This window comes from Corvus brachyrhynchos, unplaced genomic scaffold (genome assembly GCF_000691975.1).
Source record: "Corvus brachyrhynchos isolate BGI_N302 unplaced genomic scaffold, ASM69197v1 scaffold56, whole genome shotgun sequence".
Classification (NCBI taxonomy): Eukaryota; Metazoa; Chordata; class Aves; order Passeriformes; family Corvidae; genus Corvus; species Corvus brachyrhynchos.
In genome coordinates, this window is record NW_008238664.1 from 5,804,428 (window position 1) to 5,818,576 (window position 14,149).

Here is a 14,149-nt window from a genome sequence, read left to right on the forward strand (position 1 = left end):
GGAATGCCTAACATGGTAAGTAGAATGAAAGATGTATTCAGAAAATGTTGTGGTAAGGAGGAGCAATATGCTCTGGTCTTACCACGTTGTGAGTTTTTTGCAGCTGTCATGCCTGGTGTGAATATGTGCTCTGAATCCACACAGAATGCACTTGTTTTAACTCCTAAGACTGATATGAGTGAGAGGGCTGAGTTGTGCTTTCTGTGTTGATAAACTGCATCTCCACTCTTTGGCCTTCAAACCCTGTTAACAGGGAAAATGAAATAGAGCTCCTGAGCTGAACTGAGCTTTGCAACCTGTTTGGACACCTCTGCTCTCCTGTCCCATCCCTTCTTTTGTCATTGCTGTATTGGGCCCCTTCTCCTCAGAGTACCTCTGGCTGGAGAATTATTTTCCTGTTTGTACTTGCTGATGCTTTTGGGAAAAAGAAATGTCCCTTCTCAAACAGGTATTACCTATGATAGGGCTTAGAAACCTCAGCTGTGTGTTCGTTCTTGTTGTGAATTACATGAATACGCACAACAGTCTTGATGCTGGAGGTGATTCCCTGGCAACTATAGTAGCCTTGGTACCTTTCCCTTTTACCTCCACTCTTATCGCAGCAGGACTTGAGGAAAGGGGAAGTAAGAATGGTGGGAAAAGTGGATGACCCAAGCCTGTAAATGCTAGTGCCTCGCCACATGCCTTAGCGTTAGATTTCCTGGCTTGAGCTTAATGCTGATGGCTCATTATTTTCAAAGCTTGAATTGGTTAGGAGTATGACATGCAACATGTCTTGCAAGTTTTTCCCCTATATATATTTTTTTAATTTAGGAAACAAATTCATATTTCTGAATATAGCTTATGTTTCTCCGTGCTTCAAATTCCACTCCCACGCACCCCTTGGGAGGGTCAGTCTATTGATCTTACTAACTGTTGCTGAAAAACCATTTCCAGTTGACTCTAGTACCTTTAAATTAAAAAGAGCTCAGTCCTGTGAGTTTTATTTAATGGTTTTTAAAGCGTTAGCATGAAACATTGGAAGACGAGCAAACCAGTTGGTTGTATGAATCAATAAAAAAGCAGCCAAAACTTTTTCAGAACCCCAGCTGTCGAGTTTGTGTTCAGTGCAGAGCATGTAACACTCTTGAGCTGCTACCCAGCTGAATGTAAGAACTTAGAGTTGCTGCTCTCTCAGTTGTTGTTTAGAACTCCAGGCTGCAACCAAGGCAGTTACGGTGATACTGAAACATGCACAGACCCTGAGGGCCTGACTAATTGGTGAAGTCTCCTTGTACAGTGAAAGGTTAATACTAGTAGTCAAGAGCTACAGGAGAATTGCGGTTTAGAAATACAGGTAGCTGAGGTCTAAAGGTCTGGAGATCTCCAGAAACATCCTGTAGAACCTCTGGGAAGAGTCGGTTAGAAAGTGAAGTCTGTTGAGCTGAAGTGATAGATGCAACACAGAGTACCTGAGCCTCCTTTATGTGAGTATTCCTCAAATGTCACCTGGAAGGAATACAAAAGGTTCTGAACAAATAAACAGAAGCAGAGAAGACAAACTAGATGCTGCCATACCTGATATTAGTTCTGTGGTGTTTATTATCCTGAAGTTGTGCTTCTTCTCTAGCAGAAACTAGGAGATGCTTGTTTTGAATGCCAATGTGCAAGTTTGGTGATGGAGAAAAGTTAAAAGCTTCCCAGAACTTCTCTTTCATTCTCCTTTTCTAGGAGTAGGCAACTTGAGACACCTTATACTGAGAGAGAAAACTCTGGTCACTGTAAAATGTGCTTTCTTGCATTAATGCAAGAATTGTGGATGCAACTTTTTAGCCTCCAAAAATGAGGAGATTTGAGATCTAAATGCTATTAATATTTTCTGGTTGGTCTAGCACTGCAAATTAACCTGTGAACTGTGCAAAGGTCTGCTGGCCCTTGATAAGGCAAGAGCTAGGACTAATAGAGTGATATGGGGAGGAAATTGTGGCTGGCAAGAGAATTGCCAGGACTGTTGCTAAGGGGCATTTTTAATGAGTCCTCCAGAACTACATATAGGTGGGCTGTTTCCTTAATCGTAGAATGTAGTAGTAGTTGTTTTTCTTCTTGGACTTTCTCTTGTGTTGCTGTTTACTTGCTAAATGAATTCTTTTCAAAAATAGATTTATTTCTGGGAATTTCTTTCCTGCCTTCTTCAGGGCCAGCAGCAGGCTCCTCAGGTTCAGCAAGCTGGGATGGGGCCAACAGCTTCTCAAGGAATGGGGTCTGGAGCACCGACAGCAGATCCAGAAAAGCGCAAACTCATTCAGCAGCAACTCGTTCTTCTCTTACATGCTCACAAGTGTCAGCGTCGAGAACAAGCCAACGGGGAGGTGCGACAGTGCAACCTCCCTCATTGCCGAACCATGAAGAATGTCTTGAACCACATGACACACTGTCAGGCTGGCAAGTCTTGCCAAGGTAAGGGAGGAGTGGTTATGTAGATACGGTCAACATTTGAGGGAGGAGAAAGGCTCGTAGAAAGAGATGGACTAGTGGGTGACTTGGGAAATGAGGTAAAGAAATTCTGTCTTATTTGCTTAAGACTGGGAATTGTAAGCAACTTCTGAGCCTCTAAAGTTTAGGCAAGTTAGAGGGGATAAGATACCACAAAGATGAGTAAAAATCTTTTGCCTAACTTGGTAACTCACTGTAAGATCTTTTGGATGCTGCCTTCTTTTAAAGGTAGACGCAAACCAGGAATCTGCAAATAGGAGTCTGCCTGTCTTCCTTAAACTGAAGCGATCAATCGCAAGCAATACCATGCCATGAATTTGACTGCTACTGGCACTCACAACCCCTCTCTCTGTCTTAAAAATGTAATGTCCTACTAAAATGAAGTCTCCCTTTTTGATAGCCTAGGCTCATCTGGATTGTACCAGTTGTAGGCATCTCAGTTGCTTGGCACAGTCTGCCTGATACCTGAGCTATATGGAGTTATCCTTCAAGCCACAGAGACGTAGGCTTGGGTGTATCACATGGGGTTTTCAAGTAGGCTTTAGCTGAGCCAATAGTACTAGAAGAAATCTGGGTACATTTTCAGGTCTAGTTAGTGCTGAACTATTTCAAGTAATACTTTATTGAGTTGCATTGATACAGATGTGTGAAAACACCGCTCTCTACCCAGTTTGTGATGACCATGTGGAGATACTGGCAGTAGTTTGTAAAAGTTTTTCATTCCTTCTCTTTCTCAGTGGCACATTGTGCATCTTCCCGACAAATCATCTCACACTGGAAGAACTGTACAAGACACGATTGTCCTGTATGTTTGCCTCTCAAAAATGCTGGGGACAAAAGAAATCAGCAATGTAAGTCTGCTGGGGAATTCTTTGTGTTGAATAAACCATAAAATGCATGTTGGGAGTTAAACTTTCTTGCAACCATGTGGTAGTGGTGATGCTCTCAAACCTGGGAACATGTTTATGTGATTTTTCTCTTATTTTAATCTCAGAGTATTTTTCTGGCTTTGATTACTAGTGTTTATGAAAGCTTTCTAACTTTATAGTACTTTTCTATCAAGAGAGTGGTAAGGATGAACAAATCATAGCTGTCCCAACTAAGTGATTGGCTTTTCATTACTGCTTCTTCCGGCTGGACAGTTTCTGGAGACAGATGTGCACACACATGCGCATTGTCATTTCAGCCCTGATACTTGGTTCTGTCTTCGTTCTTTGTTTGCATCAGATGTCACTTCCCCTTTCTCTTTGTGTCCCCTTGGTCTCCCTGCCAAAATGTTTGGCAAGATTTTTGTCATTGTGTTACCTGTATGGATTTTTTTTCTCCTTCCTTTAATGTTACTGAAGGCTCTTCTCATGACTAATGTGAGCTATTTCTTGGTTTAAGAAAACTAAAAAAATAAAAGGGCAAAAAAGGCATTGCAATGGCTGGTGGAGAACTGTTTGTGTCCTTCTGCCTTTAGCCTCTGTGACGTGGTGTGCCTCTGTTTTCAGTTTGAAGCAAGCAGATGTGTCCTAAATATTTAAGAGTGGGATTTCCTCTGAGCAGCCCAAAGGGAAAACAGCATGTTGGATTGGCTGGTTGGGTCAAAACTTGTCTTTCTGTTTCGTGACAGGTTTTTTGGATCTGTTTCCCTGCATGCTTCCAGAAGCAGATGTCATAGTTCTGAGAAGCCAGTGCGCTCTTTGTCCGTGTATTGGTGGGCCTCTCTGGCTGCCTTCTGCTGTCCTCACTAACTCCGTGTCTCTTGCAGCACTGCTGGGCGGAGCTGCAGTAGGACTTGCCAATACCGGCTCTGTGGGCGTGGGGCAGCAGACAACGCCCAGCATAAACACTACCAGTCAGATAGACCCCAGCTCCATCGAGAGAGCCTACGCAGCCCTCGGACTGACCTATCAAGGGAACCAGATGCAGACACAGCCCCAGGCTCAAGTGAAGAATCAGCAACAGGGACAGTCACCCCAGGGTTTGCGCCCTATGAATCCTATGAGTAAGTTTATCTGCTAGTGTTAAAATGCAAACTACAGGCAGCCTCCCCATGCTACATCTAATGCAAATTTTCTCAACCTACTAGCTTAATACTGCTAGTTAATTTGCAAAAGGTAGGGCTTTACAATATTTTAGACTTGAAATAGCAAGTTACTCAGTGGAACAGCAACATTAGAGGGCCCAGGTGCCTTCTTCTGGAAAACAAGTTCTCTGGGAAAACTAGTTTCTTTGGAAAAATGATAATTTTTCAAGGCTTTTTGGGTTTTTTTTTTGGTAGCTTTATAATTGTACTGTAATGCAAGTTTCAGGCTGTTGCGGAGTTTTTAATTGGATATACAGGCGTTGGAATGCCAGCATTCAGGTGTACTTCCTGGTCACTTAGAGTGGAGCATTTTACATTTGTATCTCAGATATGTAATGTTTGTTTAAAAAATGAAAAATAGTAAATAACTGACATCATCCCCAAATCCTGTTGTGTGATCTCACATAGCTCTAAATTGTCTAGGTGGCTTATTGCAACATCATAGGGCTAGATAAGAATTTTAATTCAAAGTGCAGTTAATTGGAACCTGGCTATCGCTGGTGTCAAATGAAGTCACCTTTAACCATCACATCTAAGTTTTTCTGAGGACTTTTTCTTATTCCTGTTTGCTTGAGTTGCGTAAGTAGATGTGGCTTTTTTAGCGGAAAAGAGGAAAGAAGAACTAGTAGTGATTTATCACAAGCTTGTATGGGATTGCAGTGATCCTGCCTACATGTCCCATGACAAACTTGTGTACAGAATGAGAGATTGGTGCAGAAGCACACAAACTGCAGCCTGCAACCAACTGCTGCTTTCTTCTGCAGAGGGAATGCTACTCCTGAGTTACTCAGGAAAAGGCTGCTGGGTAGATTAGACTTGTTAATGAGATGACTGGCCCTTGTAGATTGTGACTTGATAAAACTTTACCTTCCAGTGTGTAAAAACAGAGGAAAGGGTAAGGGTCCTGAGAGCTTAGTCTTAAAACAATTGGATTAAAATAATACGTTTTTCTATTGTGCCTTAGAGTCTTTTCTGAGGCAAAAGGATTCATATTCTCTTATGTATGTAATTACTTATAGACAGTGTTTGGCCTGTGCATTCCTTGCAGAACAGTGGGCATTCTTTGTATGGTTGCTAAGAAAATCCAATGAAATGGGATTGAAAAAGCTCTTGGAGTGTGAAGAACTGCAGCTTAATGTAGACAGGACAGGCATGGAGAGTGTAGACTTTTGACTGTTGCTTCCTTATTAGAAGCAGGTGGCTAAGGAGGGAATTACAACAGGTGAGAAGGAATTACCAGGTCATGGCCTACAGGAAAACAGGACTAGTTTAGGAGAAACAGCGGGATTTGAGGAAGACTGCCATGTGAAAAGATGCAGTCCTAAGTGGCTCAAAAAAAACTGGTGGGTTTTTACAGTTGAAAAAGGGAGAGTTAAGATAAAGTTGGACTGTTGTCTTGCATGCCAGTGTGCTCTCAGATGGCAAAGTGGATTTGGGAAGAAGAAAAGGACTAAGGGAAGAGCGATTTGGAACAGATTTATGAAAAATCTGTTAAATGCTTGGTTGTGATATTAGGGGTATGCATTAGGCTTCACATACTTAATTTCACTGGGTTTCTCTTGTATGCAGTGTGTAATTTTGCTTGAAATACAGATTCTGTAGGATTCAAATAAATACTTGTGAAACTTGGTAATGGCTTTCATGCTATTTGCAAATTCTCAAAATTATCTGTTTGGAAGCTCCACACAGAAAGATGCTGCATTTTTCTTTATTTGAGAGGTGACTGAAGTGTGTGAAGACAGTTTTTATGGTGATTAAGATCTGGTGTGATTCAGAAAATCAGATTTTGTTATGCAACAAATTAGAGGTGTTTCCTGCAAAGGATTGTCAGATTTTCCCTGTCACAAACATTGGAGTTAGTTGTAGGATCATTAAGTATGGAGTGGGTGAGAGGGGATCTTGTCTGATGTAGGTGGTAGTTGATGTTTTAAGTTTTTGAAGCCTTTGTGAATATATATCCTAAGATTCTGAATGAAAAAAAACCCAACTGCTTCTAAACAAAAAAGCAGAAGTGGTTGGAATCTTTCATTAGAGAGGCACAGGAAAGGACTCTGGAACATAATGTTTGCAGCAAATTGAAATCACTTGTTTGTTGATAAGTTCAGGAAGGTGTGCAGAAGAGTAATGAGGTTGATGCTTCACTTGGAGGTCACCAGTGTCGTGCCTCAGGCTTTTTCTAAGTTTGTAAAAGAAAGAGGGTGAAGAGAGCAACGAGTAATTAAATTCCCTTCACAAAAGTCCAAGTACTTGAAAGTCTAAACCCTTGTTATTGCTGAACAATTACTGACTTTGCATGGTAAATGTGGCCTTTGTTTTTTCTGTATTCTTCTGTTTTCTAGGTGCAAATCCAATGGGAGTGAATGGAGGAGTAGGGGTTCAACCCCCTAATCTGCTGCCTGACTCGATGTTACATTCAACCATGAATTCTCAAAAGTAAGTTGAGTCCTTTGTACCCAGTGAATTTGTTTTGATCTCATGGTGCTTCTTGCGTAAACAGTGGAGTAAATGCCATTGATGGCTATCTCTCCCTTTGGATTTTGTAGCTTCTGTTGCAGTTTTCCAAATCCTTGGGTAGAACAACATGTACTCTTTCATGGCGTTGTTTGGTGCCTGTGCAGCTATTTCTGCAGTTTGTCCATTGATTAGGGAATGGCTGAACTAGCACTTTGTCCTAACATTATTCTAAAAGAGGCTATGACTGTAAGATGATTAAGCTGGGGCTAGACTTTTGCCCTCAATTCTTGCTCTGTTTTTGAAGCCCCATGATGAGTGAAAGCGCCAATGTTGCCAGTTTGGGAGCCATGCCAACAGCTCAACCACCCAATACTGGAATTCGAAAGCAGTGGCATGAGGACATCACTCAGGATCTCCGAAACCACCTTGTTCATAAATTGTGAGTAGCTAATATCAAAATAATCTCCTGTTAGGTGAGCTGCTGCCCCAGAGGTGTACTGGGGGCAGAGGGGCTGCAGAAGGAAGCCTGACTTGCAAAACTAGAGGGCCAAGGAGAGAATTTTGTCAGGATGCATGAGAAGGGAAAACAGAAGCCCAAAAGATGGAGTTGCATCTGCTGGTTTGGGGCTGTTGTCTTGGAAGTTTCCCACTCCATACTCAAGCCATCTACAAAGGACAGTGTTCCGTGGAAGCAGTAGCAGTGCTGCAGTCTGTCAGCAGATTTGCTTGCTGCTTTGTGTTCAAACCACTGGAGTTAATGCTGGTCTGGGAACATTCTAATCACTTGCATGCTTTTTTTTTTGTTTGGTTTTTTTGTTTGTTTTTTGTTTTTTGTTTTTTTTTTTTTGTATTTTTTTTCTCCCCCCCTCAGAGTCCAAGCCATATTTCCTACTCCTGACCCTGCAGCATTGAAGGATCGACGGATGGAGAATCTGGTGGCATATGCTCGGAAAGTGGAAGGGGATATGTATGAATCAGCAAACAGCAGGGTGAGAAGCCATCCCCCGTCATCTAGTTCTGTGTATTTCTACCTTGATCCTGTAGTGACTGGGAAGGCAGAGGAATGAAAGCACAGATGGGACTCCCAAGTTGCGGAAGCAAGTGTTTAGGGGCTGCTGGATGGGGGCTAGGAACCAACCAGTTGAAGGCTGCTGCCTGGGTGTGCCAGGAGTTGAGATGTGCTGTGCCTGGGACTTGTCACAGTTCCCTAAAGGCAATGTTGAAGCTCTTCACTGTGATTGTCCCGGAGAAGTGTTGGACACGAGAAGAGAAATACCTGGTGTTTGTCTAATAGTTGAGAGCAGTGCCCTTAGCAGTGCCCCTTTTTCCTCTCCTATCTGCACGACAGTCCCTGCAAAGGGGAAGACCACCCCCCACCCCAAGCCAAAGTGTGAATCACTGGGACCTGTTGCCCTTTCTTAATGTGTGTGTGATCGCCTTTCTTGGCTTTTATTCCTCCCAAACAGGCAGAGTACTATCACTTGCTAGCAGAGAAGATCTACAAGATTCAGAAGGAATTGGAGGAGAAACGAAGAACCAGGCTGCAGAAGCAAAATATGATCCCAAATGCTCCAGGCATGCCACAAGCTCCCATGAATCAAGGGCCCAATATGGGACAGCCACAGCCAGGAATGTCTGCAAGTAAGAACCTTTGGGTTACTGATTACCTGGTACAGGAAATCCTGTACTGTCATTTCAGTAGGCTGGTGATCATCTAGGTGTTCGTGGGTACCTGACTTGTTTGTGAGCTACTGTTCATTGTTGCACCTTGAAAACATGCTTTAAATTTGTCCTCACTTTCTGACAGCTGACTCTAAGTCAGAGGGTATTTCTGTCACTGGGATGTAGTTATATTTTCAATGAAGTTCTTGAGTTTGCCTCACACTTTGAGGACTCTTTAATAATGTTTAGTTACTGTATACATTTACTGTTGTTATACATGGGTTTTAATGTGTAATTCTCACTAAAACGTGTGGTGGATAAATCTTGGTGGTCTTCTGAATAACACTACCTTATTTCAATGTCTTTTTTCCCAGATGGTCCTCTTCCTGACCCAACCCTGATACGTGCCAATGTGCCAAACCAGATGATGAATCGCATGCAGGCACAGCCAGGTAAATATTTGAAGAAAATTTGCTACTGTGATTTTTTTAAAGGAACCCTGGAATTGGGCAGCTCTTACTGAAGCATCAGAGACCTTGTTTCACGTGCAGTTTTTACATTTGATTAAGAAAATAGCTATCTATATTGTATAATTCTTACATAACTATATAATAAATATATAACACTATCTCTAGTAGCATTTCGTCTTGTGATTTTGAGATGCACATTAGCTACTTGCTTTGTTAAATAAAGAGTTTGATGCTTTTGGAATTTCTGATCATGTGTGCATGGGGTGGTGGGATCAGCCAACTCAGGTGAGGACATGTTGGTAGCAGAGGGAATGTGGTGAGAATTACTGCTTGGGAAAAAAGGGCAGAACGTTTGTTACACATTCAATATGTGTTATAGCCAACATGCAAAGTAATTGAAGTTAAGATACAGTTTGAGATTCAATAAGTGAATTTCTGATATGTAATTAAGATAATGCAACTTTCTGTAGAAAGTTGATCTTCAACAGCAGGTGTGACAATCAGTATTTGTCACGTGTTACAGTAGTTCTCAAACTTAATGAGTTGTAATAACAGTGGAAACAGATGTCTTGAAGGGGAAAAAGCTGATCTGTATTCTGAAAGAGTAGATAGCTTGAACACTATATTTAAAATTACTCTACATAACTACTTAATAGAAGGCAATATTGAAATGATTGAAAGCTGGTTGCTAGAAAGCAAAATTAGAAAGAAACAGCATTTCTTCTCCAAATGTTGAATGGTGCCTAAAGGAGATTTCAGGCCTTCGTTTACAAGTGGTTTTTTGGCACAAACTCACAGGAATGAATCAGTTTGGCCAGATGAACATGCAGCTGTCACCGATGGGACCCCGACAAACCCCTCCTCTTCAGCACCCTGGACAGCTAAGTCAGGCTGGGGCCATGAACCAGGTCAGTGTGCCTTCCTGCCAGGGTTGAGTTCACAGGTTTGCTTCTCTTGACTCTGGTTTCCTTAAAAACAGTAAATAAAAGATGCTTAAAAATAAATCAAGCATCAATTCTTCATTCTCTTGGCCCTTTGGTTTCTGTCTTTTGCATATCCTCTTAAGTTCTGTCCAATATATAGTAAATCTTTACATCTTTGTGGTAAGAATTGCCTAAAAATTAAGTTGAAGTGGCTTTTTATTGCACCCTTAAAACAAGGAACCAAAATAAATCTTAAGTCGTGGTCCCAATCTGAAATCAATATCCTTTTACTTAGCTTTTAAGAGAAATCATGAATTCTGTCTTTTGAGAGGAGCTATAAGCAGGCTTTTCATGTTGTATCCTACAGATAAGTGGCAAGCATCAATTTCTACAACACGATAAAAGTTTTTGGTGGGGTTTTTGTTTTTTTTTTTTTTTTGTAAAATGTTATGAAGGTGTATGCATATTGTGTGAAATGAGTTCCTTTCTTTTCCAACAGATGGGATTTCCTTCACGTATGCAGCAACCAGGAGTTGGCCAGCCTTCTGGTCAGAATCAATTTCTACAACAGACTCAGTTCCCTGCTTCTTCCCCGGGAATGAACACAGCGAGCATGGCTATGACTCAGCCTGGCAATCAGACACCAGTATCTCAAGTAAGTTTCTGATTTCTTGAAGTGCTGTTAGTGAGCTTTGTCATATACTGATTATGTTTGTTCAGTTTGTAGTAATGGAGAAAAACTTGTTTCCTCAAGAGACTGTTGGAATTATAGTCAACCAAATTAATTTATTGAGGCTTTTCATTTTTATGATCTGGCACTGGGAATGGCAAGGGTGAAATATTGTTGACTTGTTCTCAGGCTTAATTTTAAGTGTTAGAGAGGAATTGGTTTTGGTTTGTTTTTATGGAGCAAAGAAGAAATTGTGACTCAGTGTGCAGTAGTTAAGATTCTCTTGCTGAACAGCGAAGCAGCAGAGCCTGACAAACTAAGATGTGGTACAATAAGTCATAAAAAAGCATGTCTGTCCAGGCCTGTGTGTTGCTGGCTTTGGGGGATTAGGAGGGTTATCACTACTGAAGATCTGAACTTACAGTCTAGCAGTTTCCTTTCTGTCCTCTCCCTCTCCCTTTTCAGCAAGAACCTTTCAGGCCAGGAAGAAGTAGGGAACGTCAGTTTGCTTCTCACTGATGCTTCTTCCTAGTTTGCAGGCAAGATTATTGTGGAGTTACAGTTTTTTTTCTTGACCAATACAATTTTTTTTGTAATTTTATAATGGTAGAGTTACAGCTGTACTTATTTGTGATGATAAATTCAGTTTCTAGTCTTGGGGGTGGAGACATGGGCACGCCAAGTGTATTTGAATGCAGTTTTTCACTGTGTGGTGCATTGTCCCGTATTCAGGATGTACAAATCTGCAGTTTTAGAAAGAAATGCTTTGCGAACCATGAGTGTAGGTGTGCCATTTTTAAAATATAACAAGTATAAGTTATTCTATTAAAACTTCTCTAAGAGAGATTAATAAATTATAAAACAGCCTTATGGTTGTGTAGAACAAAATAAGTAGACCATTTCTGCTTTTGAAAGAGTTTTTAAAAGTAAACAAATAGTTGTCACATTTTTTTAAAGTACGCTGTGGAAAAGCAAACATTTGACAGTAATTTCTCCTGCGTTTCTATTTCAAGTCATTGCAAATGTGTACCTGTTTTCCCACAGGCACAAATGACCAGCGCTTCCTGTCCTGTGAACTCTCCTGCAATGGCTCCAGGTTCTCAAGGGAGCCATATTCACTGCCCACCTCTTCCACAGCCTCCCATGCACCGAAATTCTCCTTCTCCGGTACCTAGCCGAACCCCAACACCTCACCACACGCCCCCAGGCTTGGGATCACAGCAACAGCAGGCGGCAGCAGCAGCTGGCCCCCCCGCCCCCCTCCTCAGGCAATGCCACCTGGACCACAGTCCCAAACTATGCACCCCCCTCAAAGGCAGACTCCAACACCTCCGCAGGCACAGCTGCCTCCACAAGTCCAGCCTCCAGTTCCAGTTACCCCTTCTGCAGAGCAACAGCAGCAGCCCTTGTCACAGCAGAGCACGACTGCATCTGTTCCCACACCAACAGCACCACTGCAACCTCAGCACCCCACAACACCTGTAAGGAAATACTTTTAATTGTGCTTTCCCTGCAAATGTTTGTGTGTAAGGTTTAATTTTCAGTTGTGTGCTCCTGGCATGTTTAATATTAAAATAGGGCGGGTTTTTTGTATTTGGGGAGTAACCTTTTTTCATCAGGACAAGTCTGTAGATCATCTGTTGTTTCCAGAGGGGAAGCATTTTCAGAATTCTAGTGCATGTTTTGAAATTCACTGTGAAACATAGATGAGACTTTTGGTTATGTCTACATAAGCATAGTGCTTGTATACAATAGGAAAACAATGTCATTTTCTATATACCAGGCCTTCCAGTGCATGCTTCTGATGCATGTTTTCCGATAGTTGAGGTTGTGGGACATTTTATTCTTCAGGGAAGGCAAATAGAAGGAGTAGAGTGCTTTTAAACTTGGTGGAAATGCAGTATAGGTAAAACATAGATTAGAGAAAGAAAAATAGGTTCATTAAAAGCCTGCTTGTAATGTGTTTTGTTTCCTCAGCTTTCACAGCCAGCTGTGAGCATTGATGGGCAGGTATCCAACCCCCCATCCACCAGCAGCACAGAGGTGAACTCTCAGCAGACTGTTCCAGAGCAGCAGCAGCCACCCTTGCAGGAAGTGAAAATGGAGATTAAAACAGATGAAGGGGAACCGGAACAAACAGAGATGCAAATGGAGGAGAAACCTGAGGTGAGATTGTTGACCAGATATTGGGTAGAATACCTTCATCTAGTACTGCTGGATGCTGTCATTCCTTCCAGAATTCAGTGAGAGCTCTAGGTGCTACCTGCTGCTGCTGCGGTTTTGATTGTTGTCTTTTGCCTTATTCCTAAAGAAGTGTTTTCTGGTGAAATTGTGGTAGAAGTCAGTGGCTACAAGAAGGACCATTATAATGTGGTTGCTATGAAGCTTTGCTTTGGTAAATACCAATGTGAGAATGCATTCAGGTCAGTCCTATAGCTGTTAAAATAGCAGATACTAGCTAGGATGAGAGGAAATGGCTTCAGGTTGTGCCAGGGGAGGTTTAGATTGGATATTAGGAAAAATTTCTTCACTGAAAGGGTTATCAAGCATTGGAACAGGCTGCCCAGGGAAATGGTTGAGTCACCATTCATGGAGGTATTTAGATGATGTGTAGATGTGGCACTTTAGGGTATGGCATAGCAATGGACTGGGCAGTGCCATGTTAATATTGGACTTAATCTTAAAGGTTTTTTCTAACCTAAATGATTCTATATGTACATGGTGGGCTGCTTTACTGGGCTTTGACAACTCGTCACTGAGGACAGCTAGAAGTGTGGCTGCCAGTCACATCCTACTGGTGTATGAGAGGCTGTTAGAACTGCCTGAAGAGCTGGAGAGGTACCCATGTGTCTACTTGCAGCTCAGAACTTGTTAGCAGCTCACTGCTACTACTGCAGTGTTTAAAGATGCATTCTAACACATTTGCTCAAGTTTTAGGCGAGTTTTGCCTACAAAGGAGATAGAAGAGTGGGTGGGCAGCATGACAGATAGGTTTAAAGGACAGAAATGTGGATGGGTGGCCTCCCAGAAGATTTAAGTGACAGGCTCCAAACTACTTTCTAGGTGAAAGTAGAACCAGTCGTGGAGGAATGTAAACCAGACCCAATGGAGCAAGAAGAGAAGAAACCTGAAATGAAGACTGAAGTACCAGAGGGTGAAGAAAGACCAACTACTCCAGCAACTCAGTCTTCTCCAGCAGCTGGGCAGTCTAAGAAAAAAAGTAAGCAGAAACACTGTTTTTACTTAAATTCACTGCATCTCCCTAGAGAAATCTCTGCAGGAGAAAAAAACCTGGGCTTTCCTTTTTGGTACTTAGTGGATTATGTGGTACTTACAGGGATTGTTCTTTGTGGCTTTTGGACAAAAATATTAACTAAGACAAGTGCTTATAATTGGCTTTGGCAAGTTCTTTAAGCCTTTACAATTA

The 14,149-nt window shown here is 41.9% G+C and overlaps 1 protein-coding gene across 1 annotated transcript in view; it reads left to right on the forward strand.

The window, feature by feature from the left end:
• The window catches only part of EP300 (E1A binding protein p300), a 61,227-nt gene that overhangs the window by 24,017 nt on the left and 23,061 nt on the right, over positions 1-14,149 (forward strand). Inside the window, 14 exon segments of the mRNA XM_008636629.2 lie at positions 2,175-2,436; positions 3,210-3,323; positions 4,226-4,462; positions 6,883-6,976; positions 7,302-7,436; positions 7,869-7,986; positions 8,464-8,638; positions 9,034-9,111; positions 9,928-10,037; positions 10,552-10,707; positions 11,767-11,976; positions 11,979-12,203; positions 12,700-12,888; positions 13,786-13,942. Coding sequence (XP_008634851.2) covers positions 2,175-2,436; positions 3,210-3,323; positions 4,226-4,462; positions 6,883-6,976; positions 7,302-7,436; positions 7,869-7,986; positions 8,464-8,638; positions 9,034-9,111; positions 9,928-10,037; positions 10,552-10,707; positions 11,767-11,976; positions 11,979-12,203; positions 12,700-12,888; positions 13,786-13,942 — 2,260 coding nt within the window.